Source organism: Pleurodeles waltl, chromosome 6 (genome assembly GCF_031143425.1).
Source record: "Pleurodeles waltl isolate 20211129_DDA chromosome 6, aPleWal1.hap1.20221129, whole genome shotgun sequence".
Taxonomy (NCBI): Eukaryota; Metazoa; Chordata; class Amphibia; order Caudata; family Salamandridae; genus Pleurodeles; species Pleurodeles waltl.
The window spans coordinates 1,428,956,501-1,428,973,120 of record NC_090445.1 but is presented as its reverse complement, the minus strand read 5'-3'; the positions used below and the strand labels follow the sequence as shown (position 1 = coordinate 1,428,973,120).

Here is a 16,620-nt window from a genome sequence, read left to right as displayed (position 1 = left end):
GCCCCAGCCCTACCGGCCTGTCTCCAACTTCGAAAACCTGCTCCAGTGACGCATCCGACAGGGACCAGTGACCTCTGAAGTCTCAGAGGACTGCCCTGGACTACAGGACCAAGAAACTCCTGTGAACAGCGGCCCTGTTCAAAACCAGCTACTTCTTTGCAACAAAGAAGCAACTTCCAAGGACTTCACGTTTCCTGCCAGAAGCATGAGAATCTACACTCTGCACCCGACGCCCCCGGCTCGACCTGCTGAAAACCAACACCTCAGGGAGGACTCCCTGGCGACTGCGAGCCAGTGAGTAACCAGAGACGACCCCCCTGAGCCCCCACAGCGACGCCTGCAGAGAGAATCAGAGGCTCCCCTGACCGTGACTGCCTGTAACAAGGGACCCGATGCCTGGAACCAACACTGCACCCGCAGCCCCCAGGACCTGAAGGAACCGAACTTTGACGCAGGAGTGATGCCCAGATGACCTTCTGCCTTGCCCAGGTGGTGGCTGTCCAGAGAAGCCCCCCCTGTGCCGGCCTGCACCGCTAGAGGTACCCCTGGGTCTCTCCATTGAAACCTATACAGAACCCGATGCCTGCTTTGCACACTGCATTCGGCCCCCCCTGTGCCACTGAGGGTGTGTTTTGTGTGCCTACTTGGACGCCCATCCCCCCCGTGCTCTACAAAACCCCTGTGGTCTGCCCCCCAAGGACACAGGCACTTACCTGCTGGCAGACTGGAACCAGAGCACCCCTGTTCTCCATAGACGCCTATGTGTTTTGGGCACCTCTTTGACCTCTGCACCTGACCGGCCCGGAGCTGCTGGTGTAGTAACTTTGTGGTTGCCTTGAACCCCCAACGGTGGGCTGCCTACGCCCAGAACTGAGTCTTGTAAGTGTTTCTCTTACCTCCTAATCTAACCTTTACTTACCTCCCCCAGGATCTGTTGATTTTTGCGCTGTGTCCACTTTGAATGAAAACAATATCATGCACAGTCTTTGTAAAAATGGCAATAAGCTATTTTCAAAGTTCCTAAAGTATCCAAGTGAAGTACCTTACATTTAAAGTGTTTGATGTAAATCTTGAACCTGTGGTTCTTAAAATAAACTAAGAAAATATATTTTTCAATATACAAAACCTATTGGCCCGGAGTAAGTCTTTGAGTGTGTGTTCCTCATTTATTGCCTGTGTGTGTACAACAAATGCTTAACACTACCCTCTGATAAGCCTACTGCCCGACCACACTACCACAAAATAGAGCATTAGAATTATCTACTTTTGCCACTATATTACATCTAAGGGGATCCCTTGGACTCTGTGCACACTATTTCTTACTTTGAAGTAGTATATACAGAGCCAACTTCCTACAGTATCTCCACCCAGAGGTTGCACAAGGACTCTTTCGGCAGTGGGGAGAGTCTTGGTTAGATCTATTTGCCTCCACAGAGAACACACAGTGTCTGCAGTATTGCACGTTGGAGTTTCCAAGATGGCAACCGCTCCGTGACGCTTTTTTGACGTGTGTGGAGTTGAGCTGTACGCCTTTCCGCCCAGAGCTATCAAGAATGACCGTGCCCAAGTATTCCTAGTGGCTCGGGATTGGGCACGAAGAGTCTGGTATCCCAAGCTTCTGAAAATGAGCATCAGTCCTCCAATCAGATTGCCCCTTTGGGAGGATCTTCTGTCGCTGCAGCAGGGGAAGGTTGCCCGAACCTGTCAACTCTGAGTCTACATGCTTGGAGACAATTGATGGCTTTTGAGCTTCCTCCCAAAGTCTGTAAAGTTATTTTGGCAGCCAGGTGTCCCTCTACTAAAACGGTATACGCCTTCTGTTGGAAACGCTTTGTATATTATTATACAGAAAGGTCTATTGATCCTCTTTCTCCTTCTCTTTCTGATATCCTTCTCTTTATACTATCCCTTGTCTAGCAGAGTTCTGTCTTGGATACTCTCCAGGACTATCTTTCCGCCTTATCGGAGTTCCTTCGGCTGCCTGATCAACCTTCACTTTTCAGATCTCCCACTGTACATAGATTCCTCAAAGGGCTTGTACATATGTTTCCCCTATGCCCTTTGTTATGCCCCAGTGGGGACTTAAATCTGGTCCTCACGTTTCTCATGTGTGCTCCCTTCGAGCCCAGCTGTCCCCTCCGGCTGCTCACCATCAAAACAGTCTTCTTAGTGGCAATAACTTCTGCCAGGAGGGTGAGTGAGATGCAGACTCTTTCATCCAAGCCACTATATTTCACCATATTTTCAGACAAGGTGGTTCTCAAAACTTGTGCCTGTTTCCTCCCCAAGGTGGTTCTCAAAACTCGTGCCTCTTTCCTCCCCAAGGTGGTGACCCCAATTCATCTGGGTTAGAATATTCCCTGCCCACCTTCTTTGCTCCACTGCATCCCTCTAAAGAAGAGGAGCAACTCCAACAGCTGGACCCAAAAAGAGCGTTTTGTTCTACGTTGACTGTACAAAAGAGTTCCGGTGGATGACCAACTCTTTGTGGGGTACGTGGGAGCAAAGAAGGGTCAGGCAGTGCGGAAGCGAACCAGATGTGCTGGGTGGTTCTCTACATTAAGATCTGCTATGCACTGCCCAAGAAGCAGCCTCCTGAGTGCTTGAAGGCTCATACTACCAGAGGCAAAGCTGCTACCACTGCACTAGCTCGGGCATGCAAGTCCTGGATATCTGTCAGGCAGCAACGTGGGCATCCTTGCATACGTTTGCAAAACATTACTGCCTGGACAGTCAGGTCCGTCGGAACGGCTACTTTGGGCGTTCGGTCCTGCAGGACTTTCTAGTATGATCTTAGTTTGCAGCCCACCACCGAGGATGGCATTGCTTGGGTATCTATTCTAAGGTAAGGAATCTGCAACTAGAAGTCTCAATTAGATGTACAAGTTACTTACCTTCGGTAACGAAATATCTGGTAGAGACATATTCTAGTTGCAGATTTCTTACCGCCCACCCATCCTCCCCCCTTGCGAACAGATTTCTAGGGACAGGGATTCCCCCCTTTCAGGTCCTTAGCTCTGGTGCACCAATATCAGTGTTCTTAGTGGCTCTGCGCTCTGGCGTGGAAAGTCGTTAAAAGAAACTGATGTTACTGCGCGAGGGCAGCGCCTATGTACTACTCCCGACGTCATCACGGCGACTACGACGCCTGCGGAGTCGACCGACGCCACCTACTGACGCGCATGGGTATCGCTCGGAGAAAAAAAATCTCAGGATCCAGTCTGAAGCCTAGGGGAAAATTCTAAGGTAAGGAATCTGCAACTAGAATATGTCTCTACCAGATATTTCATTACCGAAGGTAAGTAACTTGTACAACTCAGCAGAATTTTTCTGCAGGTTGACTTCAGCTGTCCTCTCCTATAAAGGAACCAGCCTTGAGCTAAGACACACAAAAATAACACAATTCAACTTTTTCTGAGTGTCGGGGACATTTGATGGTTTTTGGTATGTGAACAGATGAGCATTTCTCAGAAATAGAACAACCCATAGACTGATCAACTAGTGAACAGGAGTAAGTAAACTTTAGGTGGCGCAGAATAAATGAGCACTGCGTGAAACAGAGAAATTTCCCTCACCAATCTTTCCTTTTGAACTACTATCCAGTCAGTTGTTCAACTTTAATCTATTTCTGTTTTCATCATATCATATATTTCATCACAGTTATCAACTTGGTGTATGGCCCTTGGTCTTGCCATCATCACCTTAGTAATTTGAGGATGCCATGTAAGAATACAGGCTGACAAACGGCTTTGTGAAAAATTCACTAACAGACAACCCCCAACCTAGTAGGTCAAGTATTTTTAGTGTCATTGAAGTAAGACTGTCCGCCATGACCCCTATGAACCAAATGACAGTTCTCTTTTTTTCCCAGTTTATTATTTGTGTTAGGACATGTCCTTCGTGACCTGTGTGATGCAAATTTTCTATAGCTTTATAGACATTAGGGACGTTGTCAGGAAAAAATGTGCACCATTCAAGTGCCCACAGTCTAGCATACACCTTCCTTTTCTGCTAACATCATGTCTAAAACCATACTAGTTTGTAAAGTTATGAAACATAGCTACCCCTACTGTTAAATTGGCTATTCCCACTGATTTAATTTTGCTTTTAGCAATGCCCATTCTCCTGATCTCCGTAGAATTGAGAGACATTCCCAACATTGTTAGCTGTCTGTGATGACAAGTTAACCCTGCAAAGCCTCTTCAGAGACAACCAGCACACAGCAAATGACTTCATATGTTCAGGCCTGGAAACTAATCACTGGATAGAGCAGTCTGAACCAGTAGAGTCCTTCTGTCCAAACCTGGATTGGCTCCACTGACGTTTTAAGTGATGCCCAGCAATTATCTGATGGACATACCTTTTGATGGCTCTCTCTTTTTGGAGCAAAAGCAAATTTGCTCTTCAAGAGATTTAAGAAGCAAACGTTTACAGCACTCCCTAGGCTTCTCTCTGTTGGTTGGTCTGTTTCCCAGCAATCCCCTCCCCACCACCACCTTTTGAGGCTGCATTTGGGGATAGCAGCAGAGGCAATGCATGAAACAGGGGTTCTCAGTTCTTTTGAGGTAGAAGTAGGGGAGCAGTCCAAAGGCATCCAGGCCCCCAGAGCAACAATTTACCCAAACCCAAGTCCGCACCTGCTATGAAACTGCTTTAAGTCACTGTCTGCAGCACGTGATTGCCTGGTGGGAGGTTACATCACCTTTCACCTCCCAGGATGGAGGAGCATTACATCTGACCATGGGTGCTTCGGATTGTGCCGTGCAGTTACTCTCTGTCCTTCCTGTCCTACCCCCCAGTAATGCCACCTACACCAAATCATCTCTTGGAGAACCACTTGTCCTTACCAAGAGGAGAAGTTCGAGTTGTCTTGGCCGTAGGAGCTGTAGGGAGGGTACTGACCGTAGAGATTGGTTCTTGCTGTTACTTTCTAGTGCCGAAAAATGATGGCGGTCTTCACCACATATTTGATCGGCGCACTTTGAGCTTTTTTCTTTGGAAGGACAAGTTCAAAATGCTCAGCCTGGCCAAAGTTCTGTCTGGCCTGTATTCAGGAGACTGGATTGTGGCTTTGGGTTTGCAGTAAGCCTGTCCTGCAATCCACCAGATGTTACCTGTGGTTTCAGTTAGGCCAAAAGCACTTTCAGTTCTCAGTGTTCCCGTTTGGCCTTATGAGTGCCCCTCATATGTTGTCAAAGGTGATTATGATGGTTGCAGTCCATCTGCTGAGGTGGGGAATACCAGTCTTCCCACACCTAGACTTCTGGCTGCTGAAGGTTGGCTTGCCTCAAACAGTCGTCACCCTCCTCTGTATGATGGGTGATCTGTTGGCAACATAGGCTTTTCCATCAACTTGACAGTCACATCTGACTCCTTTGCAACAGCTCCCCTTCATCAAAGTCATGCAGGTCTTCTTTGAGCCATTCCTCTGCCTTGATGATCCCAGGACATTTAGGCTGTGATACTGATATTTCATTCTTTGGACTAGATTTCAATGACAGTGGCTCTGAAGCTTCAAAGCACCTTTGCCTTTTGCATTTTGCTGGTTTGCCACCCTCAGTGGCACTTGTGAGCCCTGCAGTGGTACCTGAAGTCTGTGTGCTTAGCACCAAGGGACCCTGTCGGATTCCATCCAATTGTGTGAGAAGACTGTGAAAGATCTGCAGTGGCGCAAGTGACCGCAATTGGACCAGCGGCAGACCCCTCTCCCTACCCTTTCCAGGCCTGACGATTGTGATGAATGCATTGCTGCTGGGCTGCGGAAGTCATCTGAGAGAAGGGAAGGTCAGAGGACTCTGGTCTCTGTCGGTGGCTCGTCTCCACATCACTTTTCTGGAGATGCGAGTGATGAACTTGGTACGGAAGGTGTTCCTCCTGACCAGCAAAAGGGAACAAGTGCAGGTGCTCAGGGTCTACACGACCGCCATGTGCTACTGCAAAAAACAGGGTGGTGTGAGGGCATGGGTCCTGTACCAGGAGGCGCGACGTCCCTTGAAGTGGATGAATGGTCAGGCCATATCCCTGGACACTCAACACCTCGTGGGATCTTTAAATGCCAAGGTGGACAAACTCAGCCACAGTGAGGCAGTTACACATGGAGATGGCACAGGGTGTCCTCCAGCAATAAGGAGATCTCTGGCTCGATCTGTTCGCCATTGCAGGGAATGTACAGTGTCCAAGTTTTTACACATTGGAGTTTCCAAGACAGTTTTCCCTCTTAGAAATGTTCTACCTGAATTGGGGTTTGGGACTCCTGTACACCTTTCTGCCCCACCTCTTCTGCCCAAAGCATTGAAAAACATCAAGAAAGACATGGCCCAGACTGCGCAAGGAGAGTGTGGTACCAGGGGCTTCTGGCCGTGAGCACATGTTCCCTGACTCGACTGTCCATTTTGGAGGAGTTTCTATCACAACTGCAGGGACGAGTTATGTACCTGAGCTTGCACAACCTACACCTCCATATGCGGAGATTGAATTACAGCAGTTGATGATTTCGGTCATCTTCCTCAAATGAATGGTATCAACCTACCTGCAAGGCATGCCTTCACCAAAACTGTATATGCAGGATGCTGGGAGACGTTTTTTGTGTTGTGTTCCTCCCATGACATTCCAAGCCAAGCTAGCTGACATCCAAATGCTTCGTCTTTCTCTAGTTTAACAAGGCCATGCTGTTGCAACAGTTAAAGTTTAACTTTTGGCCCACTTACTTATAACTGTGCTGTTAGTCCCTAGCAGAAAAGGCATCACCCAAGGTAAGTAACTTGTTTGTCTATATATGTTCATTTCATTTGAATTAACCTTTCCATTAGAATTAGCCATCTTTTGTGGTGGCCAAAAAGTTGCAGTCTTTCCATTTCTGACATCCTAAATGTGAAAAAAAAACATTATCCTGCCTACGTCAATCAGAATTTGATTGTGCAGGCTTTTTTCGCCTTGCCTTTTTCACGAGCACAGAACAAAGTTCCTGAGCTGTGCCTAAGAGTACAGACATTGATAAAGTGAATTGTTGCCCTTGACTCCCTCTCCTAAAATGGTCCTTGTAGGAAGTTGGCTCTGTATATACTATTTCAAAGTAAGAAATAGTGTGCACAGAGTCCAAGGGTTCCCCTTAGAGGTAAGATAGTGGCAAAAGTAGATAATTCTAATGCTCTATTTTGTGGTTGTGTGGTCAAGCAGTAGGCTTATTGGAGGGTAGTGTTAAGTGTTTGTTGTACACACACAGGCAATAAATGAGGAACACACACTCAAAGACTTAACTCCAGGCCAATAGGTTTTTATATTGAAAAATATATTTTCTTAGTTTATTTTAAGAACCACAGGCTCAAGATTTACATCAAACACTTTAAATGTAAGGTACTTCACTTGGATACTTTAGGAATTTTGAAAATAGCTTATTGCCATTTTTACAAAGACTGTACATGATATTGTTTTCATTCAAAGTGGACACAATGCAAAAATCAACAGATCCTGGGGGAGGTAAGTAAAGGTTAGATTAGGAGGTAAGAGAAACACTTACAAGTCTCAGTTCTGGGGCGTAGGCAGCCCACTTACAAGTCTCAAGTTTGGGGCATAGGCAGCCCACTGGTGGGGGTTCAAGTCAACCCCAAAGTTACCACACCAGCAGCTCAGGGCCGGTCAAGTGCAGAGGTCAAAGAGGTGCCCAAAACACATAGGCTCCTATGGGGAACAGGGGTGCTCCGGTTCTAGTCTGCCAGCAGGTAAGTACTTGCGTCCTCAGGGGGCAGACCAGGGGGGTTTTGTAGAGCACCGGGAAACACACGAGGAGGCACACAAAGTACACCCACAGCGGCACAGGGGCGGCCGGGTGCAGTGAGGAAAGCAGGCATCGGGTTTTAGATTGAAAACAATAGAGGGTCACTCTAGCGTTGCAGACAGGCACAGGGGGGGCTTCTCGGGACAGCCACCACCTGGGCTAGGCAGAGGGTCATCTGGGGGTCGCTCCTGCACTGAGGTTTGGTCCCTTCAGGTCTTGGAGGCTGCGGGTGCAGTGTTGGTTCCAGGCGTCAGGTCCCTTTTTACAGGCAGTCGCGGTCAGGGGGAGCCTCTGGATTCTCTCTGCAGGCGTCGCTGTGGGGGCTCAGGGGAGTCGTCTCTGGTTACTCACGGACTCGCAGTCGCCAGGGAGTCCTCCCTAAGGTGTGTGTTTTCTGCAGGTCGAGCCAGGGGCGTCGGGTGCACAGTGTGAAGTCTCATGCTTCCGGCGGGAAACGTGCAGTTTTTAAAAGTTGCTTCTTTGTTGCAAAGAAGTTGCAGGTTTTGAACAGGGCTGCTATTCATGGGAGTTTCCTGGTCCTGTAGTCCAGGGCAGTCCTCTGAGGCTTCAGAGGTCGCTGGTCCCTGTCGGATGCGTCGCTGGAGTAGGTTTTCGAAGTTGGAGACAGGCCGGTAGGGCTGGGGCCAAATCAGTTGTCGTCTTTCTCCTTCTCTTCAGACTTGTAGGTCAGCAGTCCTTCTTCTTTCTTCAGGTTGCAGTAATCTGCTTTCCTGGGATCTGGGGAGCCCCTAAATACTGAATTTAGGGGTGTGTTTAGGTCTGGGAGGGCAGTAGCCAATGGCTACTGTCCATGAGGGTGGCTACACCCTCTTTGTGCCTCCTCCCTGTGGGGAGGGGGCACATCCCTAATCCTATTGCGGGAATCCTCCAAACTCAAGAAGGAGGATTTCTCAAGGCAGGGGTCACCTCCGCTCAGGACACCTTAGGGGCTGTCCTGACTGGTGGGTGACTCCTCCTTGTTTTTCTCATTATCTCCTCCAGCCTTGCCGCCATAAGTGGGGGCAGTGGCCAGAGGGGCGGGCATTTCCACTAGCTGGGATGCCCTGGGGCGCTGTAACAAAAGGAGATAGCCTTTGAGGCTTATCGCCAGGTGTTACAGTTCCTGCAGGGGGAGTTGAGAAGCACCTCCACCCAGTACAGGCTTTGTAACTGGCCACCGAGTGACAAAGGCACTCTCCCCATGTGGCCAGCAACATGTCTGGTGTGTGGCACGCCGGCAGGGACTGGTTAGCCTACACTAGAAGTTGGGTATGTTTTCAGGGGGCATCTCTAAGATGCCCTCTGGGTGTATTTTACAATAAATTGCACACTGGCATCAGTGTGCATTTATAGTGCTGAGAAGTTTGATACCAAACTTCCCAGTTTTCAGTGTAGCCATTAGGGAACTGTGGAGGTTGTGTTTGACAAACTGCCAGACCATATATTCTTATGGCTACCCTGCACTTACAATGTCTAAGGTTTTGCTTAGACACTGTAGGGGCATAGTGCTCATGCACATATGTCCTCACCTGTGGTATAGTGCACCCTGCCTTAGGGCTGTAAGGCCTGCTAGAGGGGTGACTTACCTATGCCACAGGCAGTGTGAGGTTGGCATGGCACCCTGAGAGGAGTGCCATGTCGACTTAGTCATTTTCTCCCCACCAGCACACACAAGCTGTGAGGCATTGTGCATATGCTAAGTAAGGGGTCCCTAGGGTGGCATAAGACATGCTGCAGCCCTTAGAGACCTTCCCTGGCATCATGGCCCTTGGTACCAGGGGTACCAGTTACAAGGGACTTACCTGAGTGCCAGGGTTGTGCCAATTGTGGAGACAAAAGTACAGTTTAGGGAAAGAACACTGGTGCTGGGGCCTGGTTAGCAGGGTCCCAGCACACTTTCAATCATAACTTAGCATCAGCAAAGGCAAAAAGGTAGGGGATAACCATGCCAAGGAGGCATTTCCTTACAGTCCTTGTAATTTGAAAGTGTTAGTTATGTGATTGTTGCCCCTAAAACAAAACTTATTTTCAGTGTATTGTGCCTAGCACAAGTCCCTTATTGACAAGCTTTTGGGGCTACAAAGTGCCCAGGAAGTGCAACGGGCATCTGCTCCTGCTTTAAGCACTTTTTGGGTACTTTGCCATTGGGCATCTGCGCCTGCTGTAAGCTCTCTTGGGATACTTTGCCATTATCCAACAGGAAACCACATACTTTGTGTAGTTCCTTATTAGGTGTGCACAATATTATCACCACATTAAGAAGTGCTGTTTTGTCATTTGCATAAGGATGAGTGTCCTTGCAAATGAGGGAACATCTTTGTCCATTCACCTCTGCCTTATTACTGACAGGTGCCCCCATGTAAATACGCTAGTGGCAGGATTCCCATCCCCAACGCAGATGCCTTTAGGAGAGGGCATGGAAGTCCCCGGTGTATGACACTCGCAACCTTTAGCCTCCAAGGGCAGTCAGTGGGCCTAATCCAAATGAATGCTAGGGGTGTACCCACATTGTCCCTGGCATCACGATGCAAGCTGCACATTCAGAGTCTTAACAGTGACACCTTCTTGAGTGGACCGTAGAAACCTTGGTGAACACGAATCAGTAATTGCACCCACCCTCAAGGAATCTTTCAGGCTCATCCACTAGATAGGAAGGCCTTCTTCAGGGAATTCCAATAGTGGCTGCATTGCAGTTCTGTTCCCTGGTTCTCTGCTGCACTTAAAAAAAAAAATATATATATATATGTATATATATATGTATATATCTCCTTCCTTCCAAGGGTCTTGTGCATGGATAGTTTCGGGGTGATCCTTTAAGTAGGGGCTGAGAAAAAAAAGGGGTGGGTGTCAACAAAAGTGTGTTTCCTATTTTAATTCCCGTAGGTATTTTGAACATGACTACAGCCCAAACTGCTGGAAGGACTTACACCAAATTTGGCAGGAAGGTAGCTCTTGGTGCACAAAGAGTGCTTTTTGTTATTTTGGTATTTGATGTAAATCAGCTCAGTAGTTGTTTAAGTATTAAAAAAAGAAAACCAAGTTTGTATATCTAGAGGCACAGAGGCTTTGCGAATACACCCAGTCTTGTGCAGAGATTTGATTGGCTGCCAAAACTTCAACCAAGAAGTGTGGCAGCCATTTTGAAACTCTGTTTTAGCCGGATCTCAAAAAGAAAAGGTGGGGAGTGTACGTTTACCCTAATCCCTAGCCCCTGTGATCCCACCCCCCAAAGGCCTAAAATATGTATATATATGTGTATATGTATATATATATATGTATATATATATATATATATATATATATATATATATACACATATATTTAGTTTAAATCACAGCAAATTTTGCTGTGTATCCACGGAATTCGCCAAGATTATTTAAAAAGAAAAAAAAGTGTGTTCTCTCGCATTTCTCTGTTATGTTTTCCCTGGGTGAGCCAGGTCCTAGGGGCATATTGTGGAAAACATGGAGGGGGCGCATGAGGCTCCCTTTTAGGGCTTTCAGGAGCCCAGGGGACCACCCCTTTAGGGCTATGGTTTGAAGGTATACTGGGGACCGCCAGCCCCACAGCTGAATTTCTCTGGTTTTGTGCAAGTAAATTCAGAACCTAACTATAATGTCCCTGTAACCTTTGTTTTTTTTCAGTGAAAATATATATATCTCCATACCTTTGGCTCGATCCAGGATGTCGCTTCCCTTCACTATTGCCTTCCCAGGAATTCCTAGCACACAAGCATGTTGTCTTTGAAGTATGATAGAGCTCCACTGGAGGCAACTGTTTCAACAGAGAATCATGTTATTTTTATGTATTTTCATGATTGCAGTCCTTTTCAACTGGTGTCCTTAATAGTGTGACACAGTTTATCATTTACATTTCAAAATGTTGTGGATTCAAAAGTAAAGAAAAATAGGAATGTCCTTTTGACATGTTTGATAAATTAATTTGTCATTTCTTGCCTTTTTGTAGGACTGTCATTGTTTGCTGGATATTGGGCCACATGCAATCGAACGATTACACAGCATTCATATATATCCCATCGTTCTGTTTATCCGCTACAAAAGCGCCAAACAAATAAAGTATGTGGTTGGCATATACGTAAGCTATTTTGTGTTTAAGAGCAGTCTTCCAAAATGAGTTGCATCCTTTTGTATTGTTTTATGACTCCCTTTCTCCTTCCATCTCTACCCTCTTTTCAAACTACCAAACATATTTGGCAATTTTATTCTACCTCTGAATTTGGGGTTCAAAGCAGAAAGTACAGCTTCTGTTGCAGGAAAAAGTTCAGTCCCTGAAAAGAACAGGGTCACAGCATGCCACTTATATTTTTAGGGGTGCAGAAACCTTTAGTCAGCTTCAAGATCACTTGTTATCAGTTGTTTAAAACATGCATTCAGTAGTTTGTAGATTGAGTTGGTGTTTAGTCATCCCCTTCACCAGTTGGGTTTCCTGTGTTTTTTTGATGATATCCCTTTACATGTATAAAGAGGCTTTTTTAAAGATGCGACAAAAACACTAGCCGCTTTTCAAATTTATTTACTATGCATTGTTTTGCTGCGTGTATACCTTTTAAGTTCACTACTTGCAACGTAAAAGTCTGACTATTTTTTATATCTCTGTTCCTTGAATGTACAGTTTAAACATGCCAATGTAGTTAGTTCTCTTGTTCAAAGGAACAATACTCTCAGCTTCCATAGTTCAAGATGTTGCTTTGTTATGGGAATTTCTTTCTAGGGCAGCTGGAATCAACACTCACAAAGCTGCCCAACTGTTACCAAGCACTTTCTGAAACAAAAAGCCAGAACTATTGTTTATTTGGTTATGAGGCAGGACCAGGCAGTTTCTGTAGGAATGATGCATGGAATGAATGATGTGACAGTTAATAACGTGATGTGATAGTTTGAATGCTTTTTTAATTAACCATCGGTAATTTGTTAGTGACACTGCTGCCCTGTAGTTACAGTAGTTCATCTTAGCAAAAGTATGTGATCAGTAGATTTTCCTTTACCACCAACAGAGAACAAAAGGACCCGATCTTTCTACGGGACAAAGTAACACAGAAACATTCCAAAGAACAGTTTGATGTGGCTCAAAAGATTGAACAGGAATACAGCAAGTATTTCACAGGTATGTGCTTCCCAGTGACTGTGTCCACAGTAGCAGTTCTTACGCCATGAGAAGGACTTGACATTTCATATCTTAGAACTAAGACCTCTGCTAACTAGAGGATATGTAACACAAATTATTTATCTGATCTGTTCAAGTTTTAGAATGCGTAGGTTTCTCTTCTTGTACATGCCCCAAAAGAAAGTAAATCTCCTACCAATAACTGATCTGATGTATAATTCTATCCGCCGTTTTCTCACCTGTAGAATATTCTCTAGCACCAGATTGGCTCTAGAAATGCCAGTTGTCATTTCCTTTCTTTTTACGCCTTCTAACCTAGATTCAGAGCCCTGCTCACTTTTTCTTCGCGTTTCAGAAGTATCTCAAACTGATTGACCTAGTGCATGGGAATGATTTCCCCATCTAAAACAATATGATTCAAATCATGCTATGATTGTTGTAAACAGATGTTGAGGACAGACTTGCACTAGTGCTCCTGTGGAGTTTGGGCTTGGGCATAACCCCAAGTCATGTGAGCAATGTGCCCCCATGTAGCTGATGGCGGCCTGAGACTGAAGCAAAGCTGTATTTCTCTGAGCATTGGAAAAAGGCACGCAAGTCCCACTCTCACACGTGTGCCTGCTCTTGTGGCAGATTCCGTGACATGTCCTCTTCACAGTTAGTCATCTGGTAAGTCAAATTCCATATAAAAGCAGAAAAACAAGGCGGCAAAGCAAAACTCAACACCCATCCTGCCTCTCTCTCTATAAAGAAAGGTCGCAAGGGCATCAAAGTTCCACTTGACCTCGGTCCCGTTCTCCAAATTAGGGGCCGATACCACAAGGTGATCCTGACGTGCTTGGAGTTCCCTGGGCCATTGGCGGGCCTCCAGCATATCAAGGACTTGAGGTAGGCCATGCTGCATATTTTTCCTTTGACGTGCCTTCGGGCCCCAAGGATCCGCATGGGCTTCGAATCTGGTTACTGCTGGTCAGTCCATCCTCAGCGATGTCTGAAACCCAGGAAGTCACCTCAGGTTCTGCACCAACTCTGGGGTTGACTTACATTCTGGCTCCAAGTCCTGCCCTATTCCCTTCCTCGTTGATGCCCTTCCTGATGTCACAGGAGGTGGGTCCTCTGTGGACTCCAGTACCCTCACTGAATTTCCGCTCCATCTCCACTCCAGTGCACACGGTTCCCATACAATCTCATTCAAACAAAATCCTCCCCCGCCATGAAGTTGCCCTCTGCTGCTTCACCAGTTTTTCAGTCCAAATCTGACCAAAGTTTGCTGCCACTTGAAATGATAATGGAAATGATGATCTTATTTACCCCACATTACGACCACCACAGTTTATATATTGATTTGCAAAAGGCCAGTATACTTAATACTGTTCTTGATAAAGGGTTGATTTTCCCCCGTTGGCCTACCAGCGGACGAATGAGCTTATGTTGTTGTACTCATCAGATGTGCTCCTGAGGTACTCGATCTGCAGTTTCCCTCTGAGTCTAAAACAAATGGGCTTCCTCAAATTCTTCAGCCTGGGCTGGCTTCTTCTGAGCCCCTATTGCTGTTCAAACAAGCCCTGTCTGGCAAACGTAGAGGCACTTAGTCCAAACCTGGCTCTTGTCCACCGGTGAACAGGGAATTCGCCTGACACCATGGATCAGGTTCTAACAACCCCAATTTTGTTATACAATGTCCTACTCCTGAGAGTTTGGTGGTCTAAGATTACATCAGCAAGGCAAATCCTATTTTTTTATCCAAAACTAAACCGGGTGTCAAAAAGGTTTGAGGTTTTTTAAGAAGCATTTGTTCTCTTCAGCCGTCTGGCCTTGAGGGTCGGTCAATGCCAGTTACCTAGAAGACAGTTATACACATGCCGTCTCGGACATTGCTTAAACATTTTAGTTGTACTGGCCTGGACTCTGATAGCTTGAGGGTGAGCTGCCAGGCTCAAGTGTGATGAGCCAAGTGTGATGAGCTATCCCAACGTGTAGATGAGGCTTTTCTGGAAACGTGGATATGTCTTTCATGGAAATGCCTTTTGATGGATCCTGCCTTATTGGCGGATCCTGCCTTATTGGCAAAAAAAAGATAATTCCACCCTGGAGTGCTTCAAGGAAAGCCAGGCCGTAGTGTTCTCCTTTGGCCTTTTGAGACCTGCCAGCTCGAGTCTTCATCAGTTTCAGTTCTTTGACATTGATAGGGGTTCTCAATCAATGAGCCAAAGTCATACCTACTTCTTTTTATTAGAGCATTCCAGGACACAATGAAGTTCAGGGCCTTTCCTCTGTCTCAATGAGACAAGACCATTTGGGCTTCTCATGAAAGTCTCAACACCATGGCACCCTGTCTGATGTCATCCAGGTTTTGGAGGAGACTGCAGAAGATATGCAGTGGTAGCTGCTTAAACGCAACCTGACCAGCGTCGGACCCCTCTCCCTTCCACACCTAGACTGCATCATTGCTAGGTTGAGAAGGTCATCTGGGAGAGATGGAGGTCAATAGGCTCTGGTCTCCAATGGAAACCTGCATCTCTTGAGGTGACTGGGTTATCTGGGCATCACCTCCTAGCGACACCTTTGAAATGCCTTTTTAGGTGAGTTTTGGATGGATCCCGAATCGTGGTTGTATCTGGGATCGCATATGGTATCTCCCAGCAGAGGGGGAACCCTGGTAGTTCTTTCCATCAGTCAGGAAAAAACTGTGTCAAAACGTCTGCACATTGGAGTTCCCAGGAGTGCTCTGCTTAGGAGACATATTTAGGCTAGAGAGGAGCACTGTACACCTTCCTGCCTCTGCCTCTCCTTCCCAGTGTTCAGAAGACGATCAGGAACAATTAGACCCAAGTCATCCTATTGGCTCCCAATTAGACCAGAAGAGAGTAGAATTTCTTGACATCTCTCCTCCGAGCAGACTAACACTTTGGGAGCAGGGCAGTGTTCTGCACCTAAATCTCCACAACCTACGCTTCCATGCATGGAGATTGACTGGCAGCAGTTGACTGCATTTAATCTACCAGCTGAGGTTACAGATGTCATTCTCATGGTCAGGCGTCTCTCTGCAAATTCCATTTGTGGCAGACGCTAGGGCAGATTTGTGGCCTGGTGTGCAGTCTGTACAGTAGTCCCAGTTCAAGCCATGTGTTTTGTTGTTTGTTTTGGCTTTGGTCCAGCAAGGTCTTACTATAGGCACTATTCAGTTTATCAACCCTTTTGGGCTTATTTGTGTTTGCCTACCAAGCGTTCTTATTTAATCACCTTTTGGGATGCGGTTTATCAAAGATTTGACACGTTTCCTCCTGAGCAGTTTGTATTGCACAATGGTATCTTAATTTGGTCATCTCATTCCTTATGAGCACCCCTTTGAGCCACTGCACATCTGCCTGTTGTGTCTTCTTACTCACAAATCTGTCTTCCTCATTGCGATTACTTAAACTCATTGCATGAGTGAGCTCTAGGCTCTCCTAATGCAGCTGCCCATGCCACTTTTTTCCCCCAGATATACTGATGTTGAGAACCATGGCGGCCTTTTTCCCATATGATGTGACTCCTTTTCACATTGTGTGATCCATCGCCCTCCCAACCTTTTCTGGTTTGCCTCACCCATGTAAAGAGAAGGAGAAGACTCCATTGGCTGGACCCCAAAAGAGCCTAAGCTTTTGCATCGATTGCTCAAAAGACAATTGAGTGGGCTATCAGCTTTCTGTGGGTCTCTTGGGTGTTAAAAATGATGAGAG

At 46.4% G+C, this 16,620-nt stretch overlaps 1 protein-coding gene across 4 annotated transcripts in view; it reads left to right on the top strand.

Annotated features, from left to right (window-relative positions):
• Positions 1 to 16,620, top strand: part of DLG5 (discs large MAGUK scaffold protein 5) — a 1,179,851-nt gene that overhangs the window by 1,132,656 nt on the left and 30,575 nt on the right. For all 4 annotated transcript variants that reach the window (XM_069240807.1, XM_069240806.1, XM_069240808.1 and 1 more), the window contains 2 exons: positions 11,741 to 11,850; positions 12,789 to 12,898. In XM_069240807.1, the coding sequence (XP_069096908.1) occupies positions 11,741 to 11,850; positions 12,789 to 12,898 (220 nt within the window). The remainder of the gene's footprint in view (positions 1 to 11,740; positions 11,851 to 12,788; positions 12,899 to 16,620) is intronic.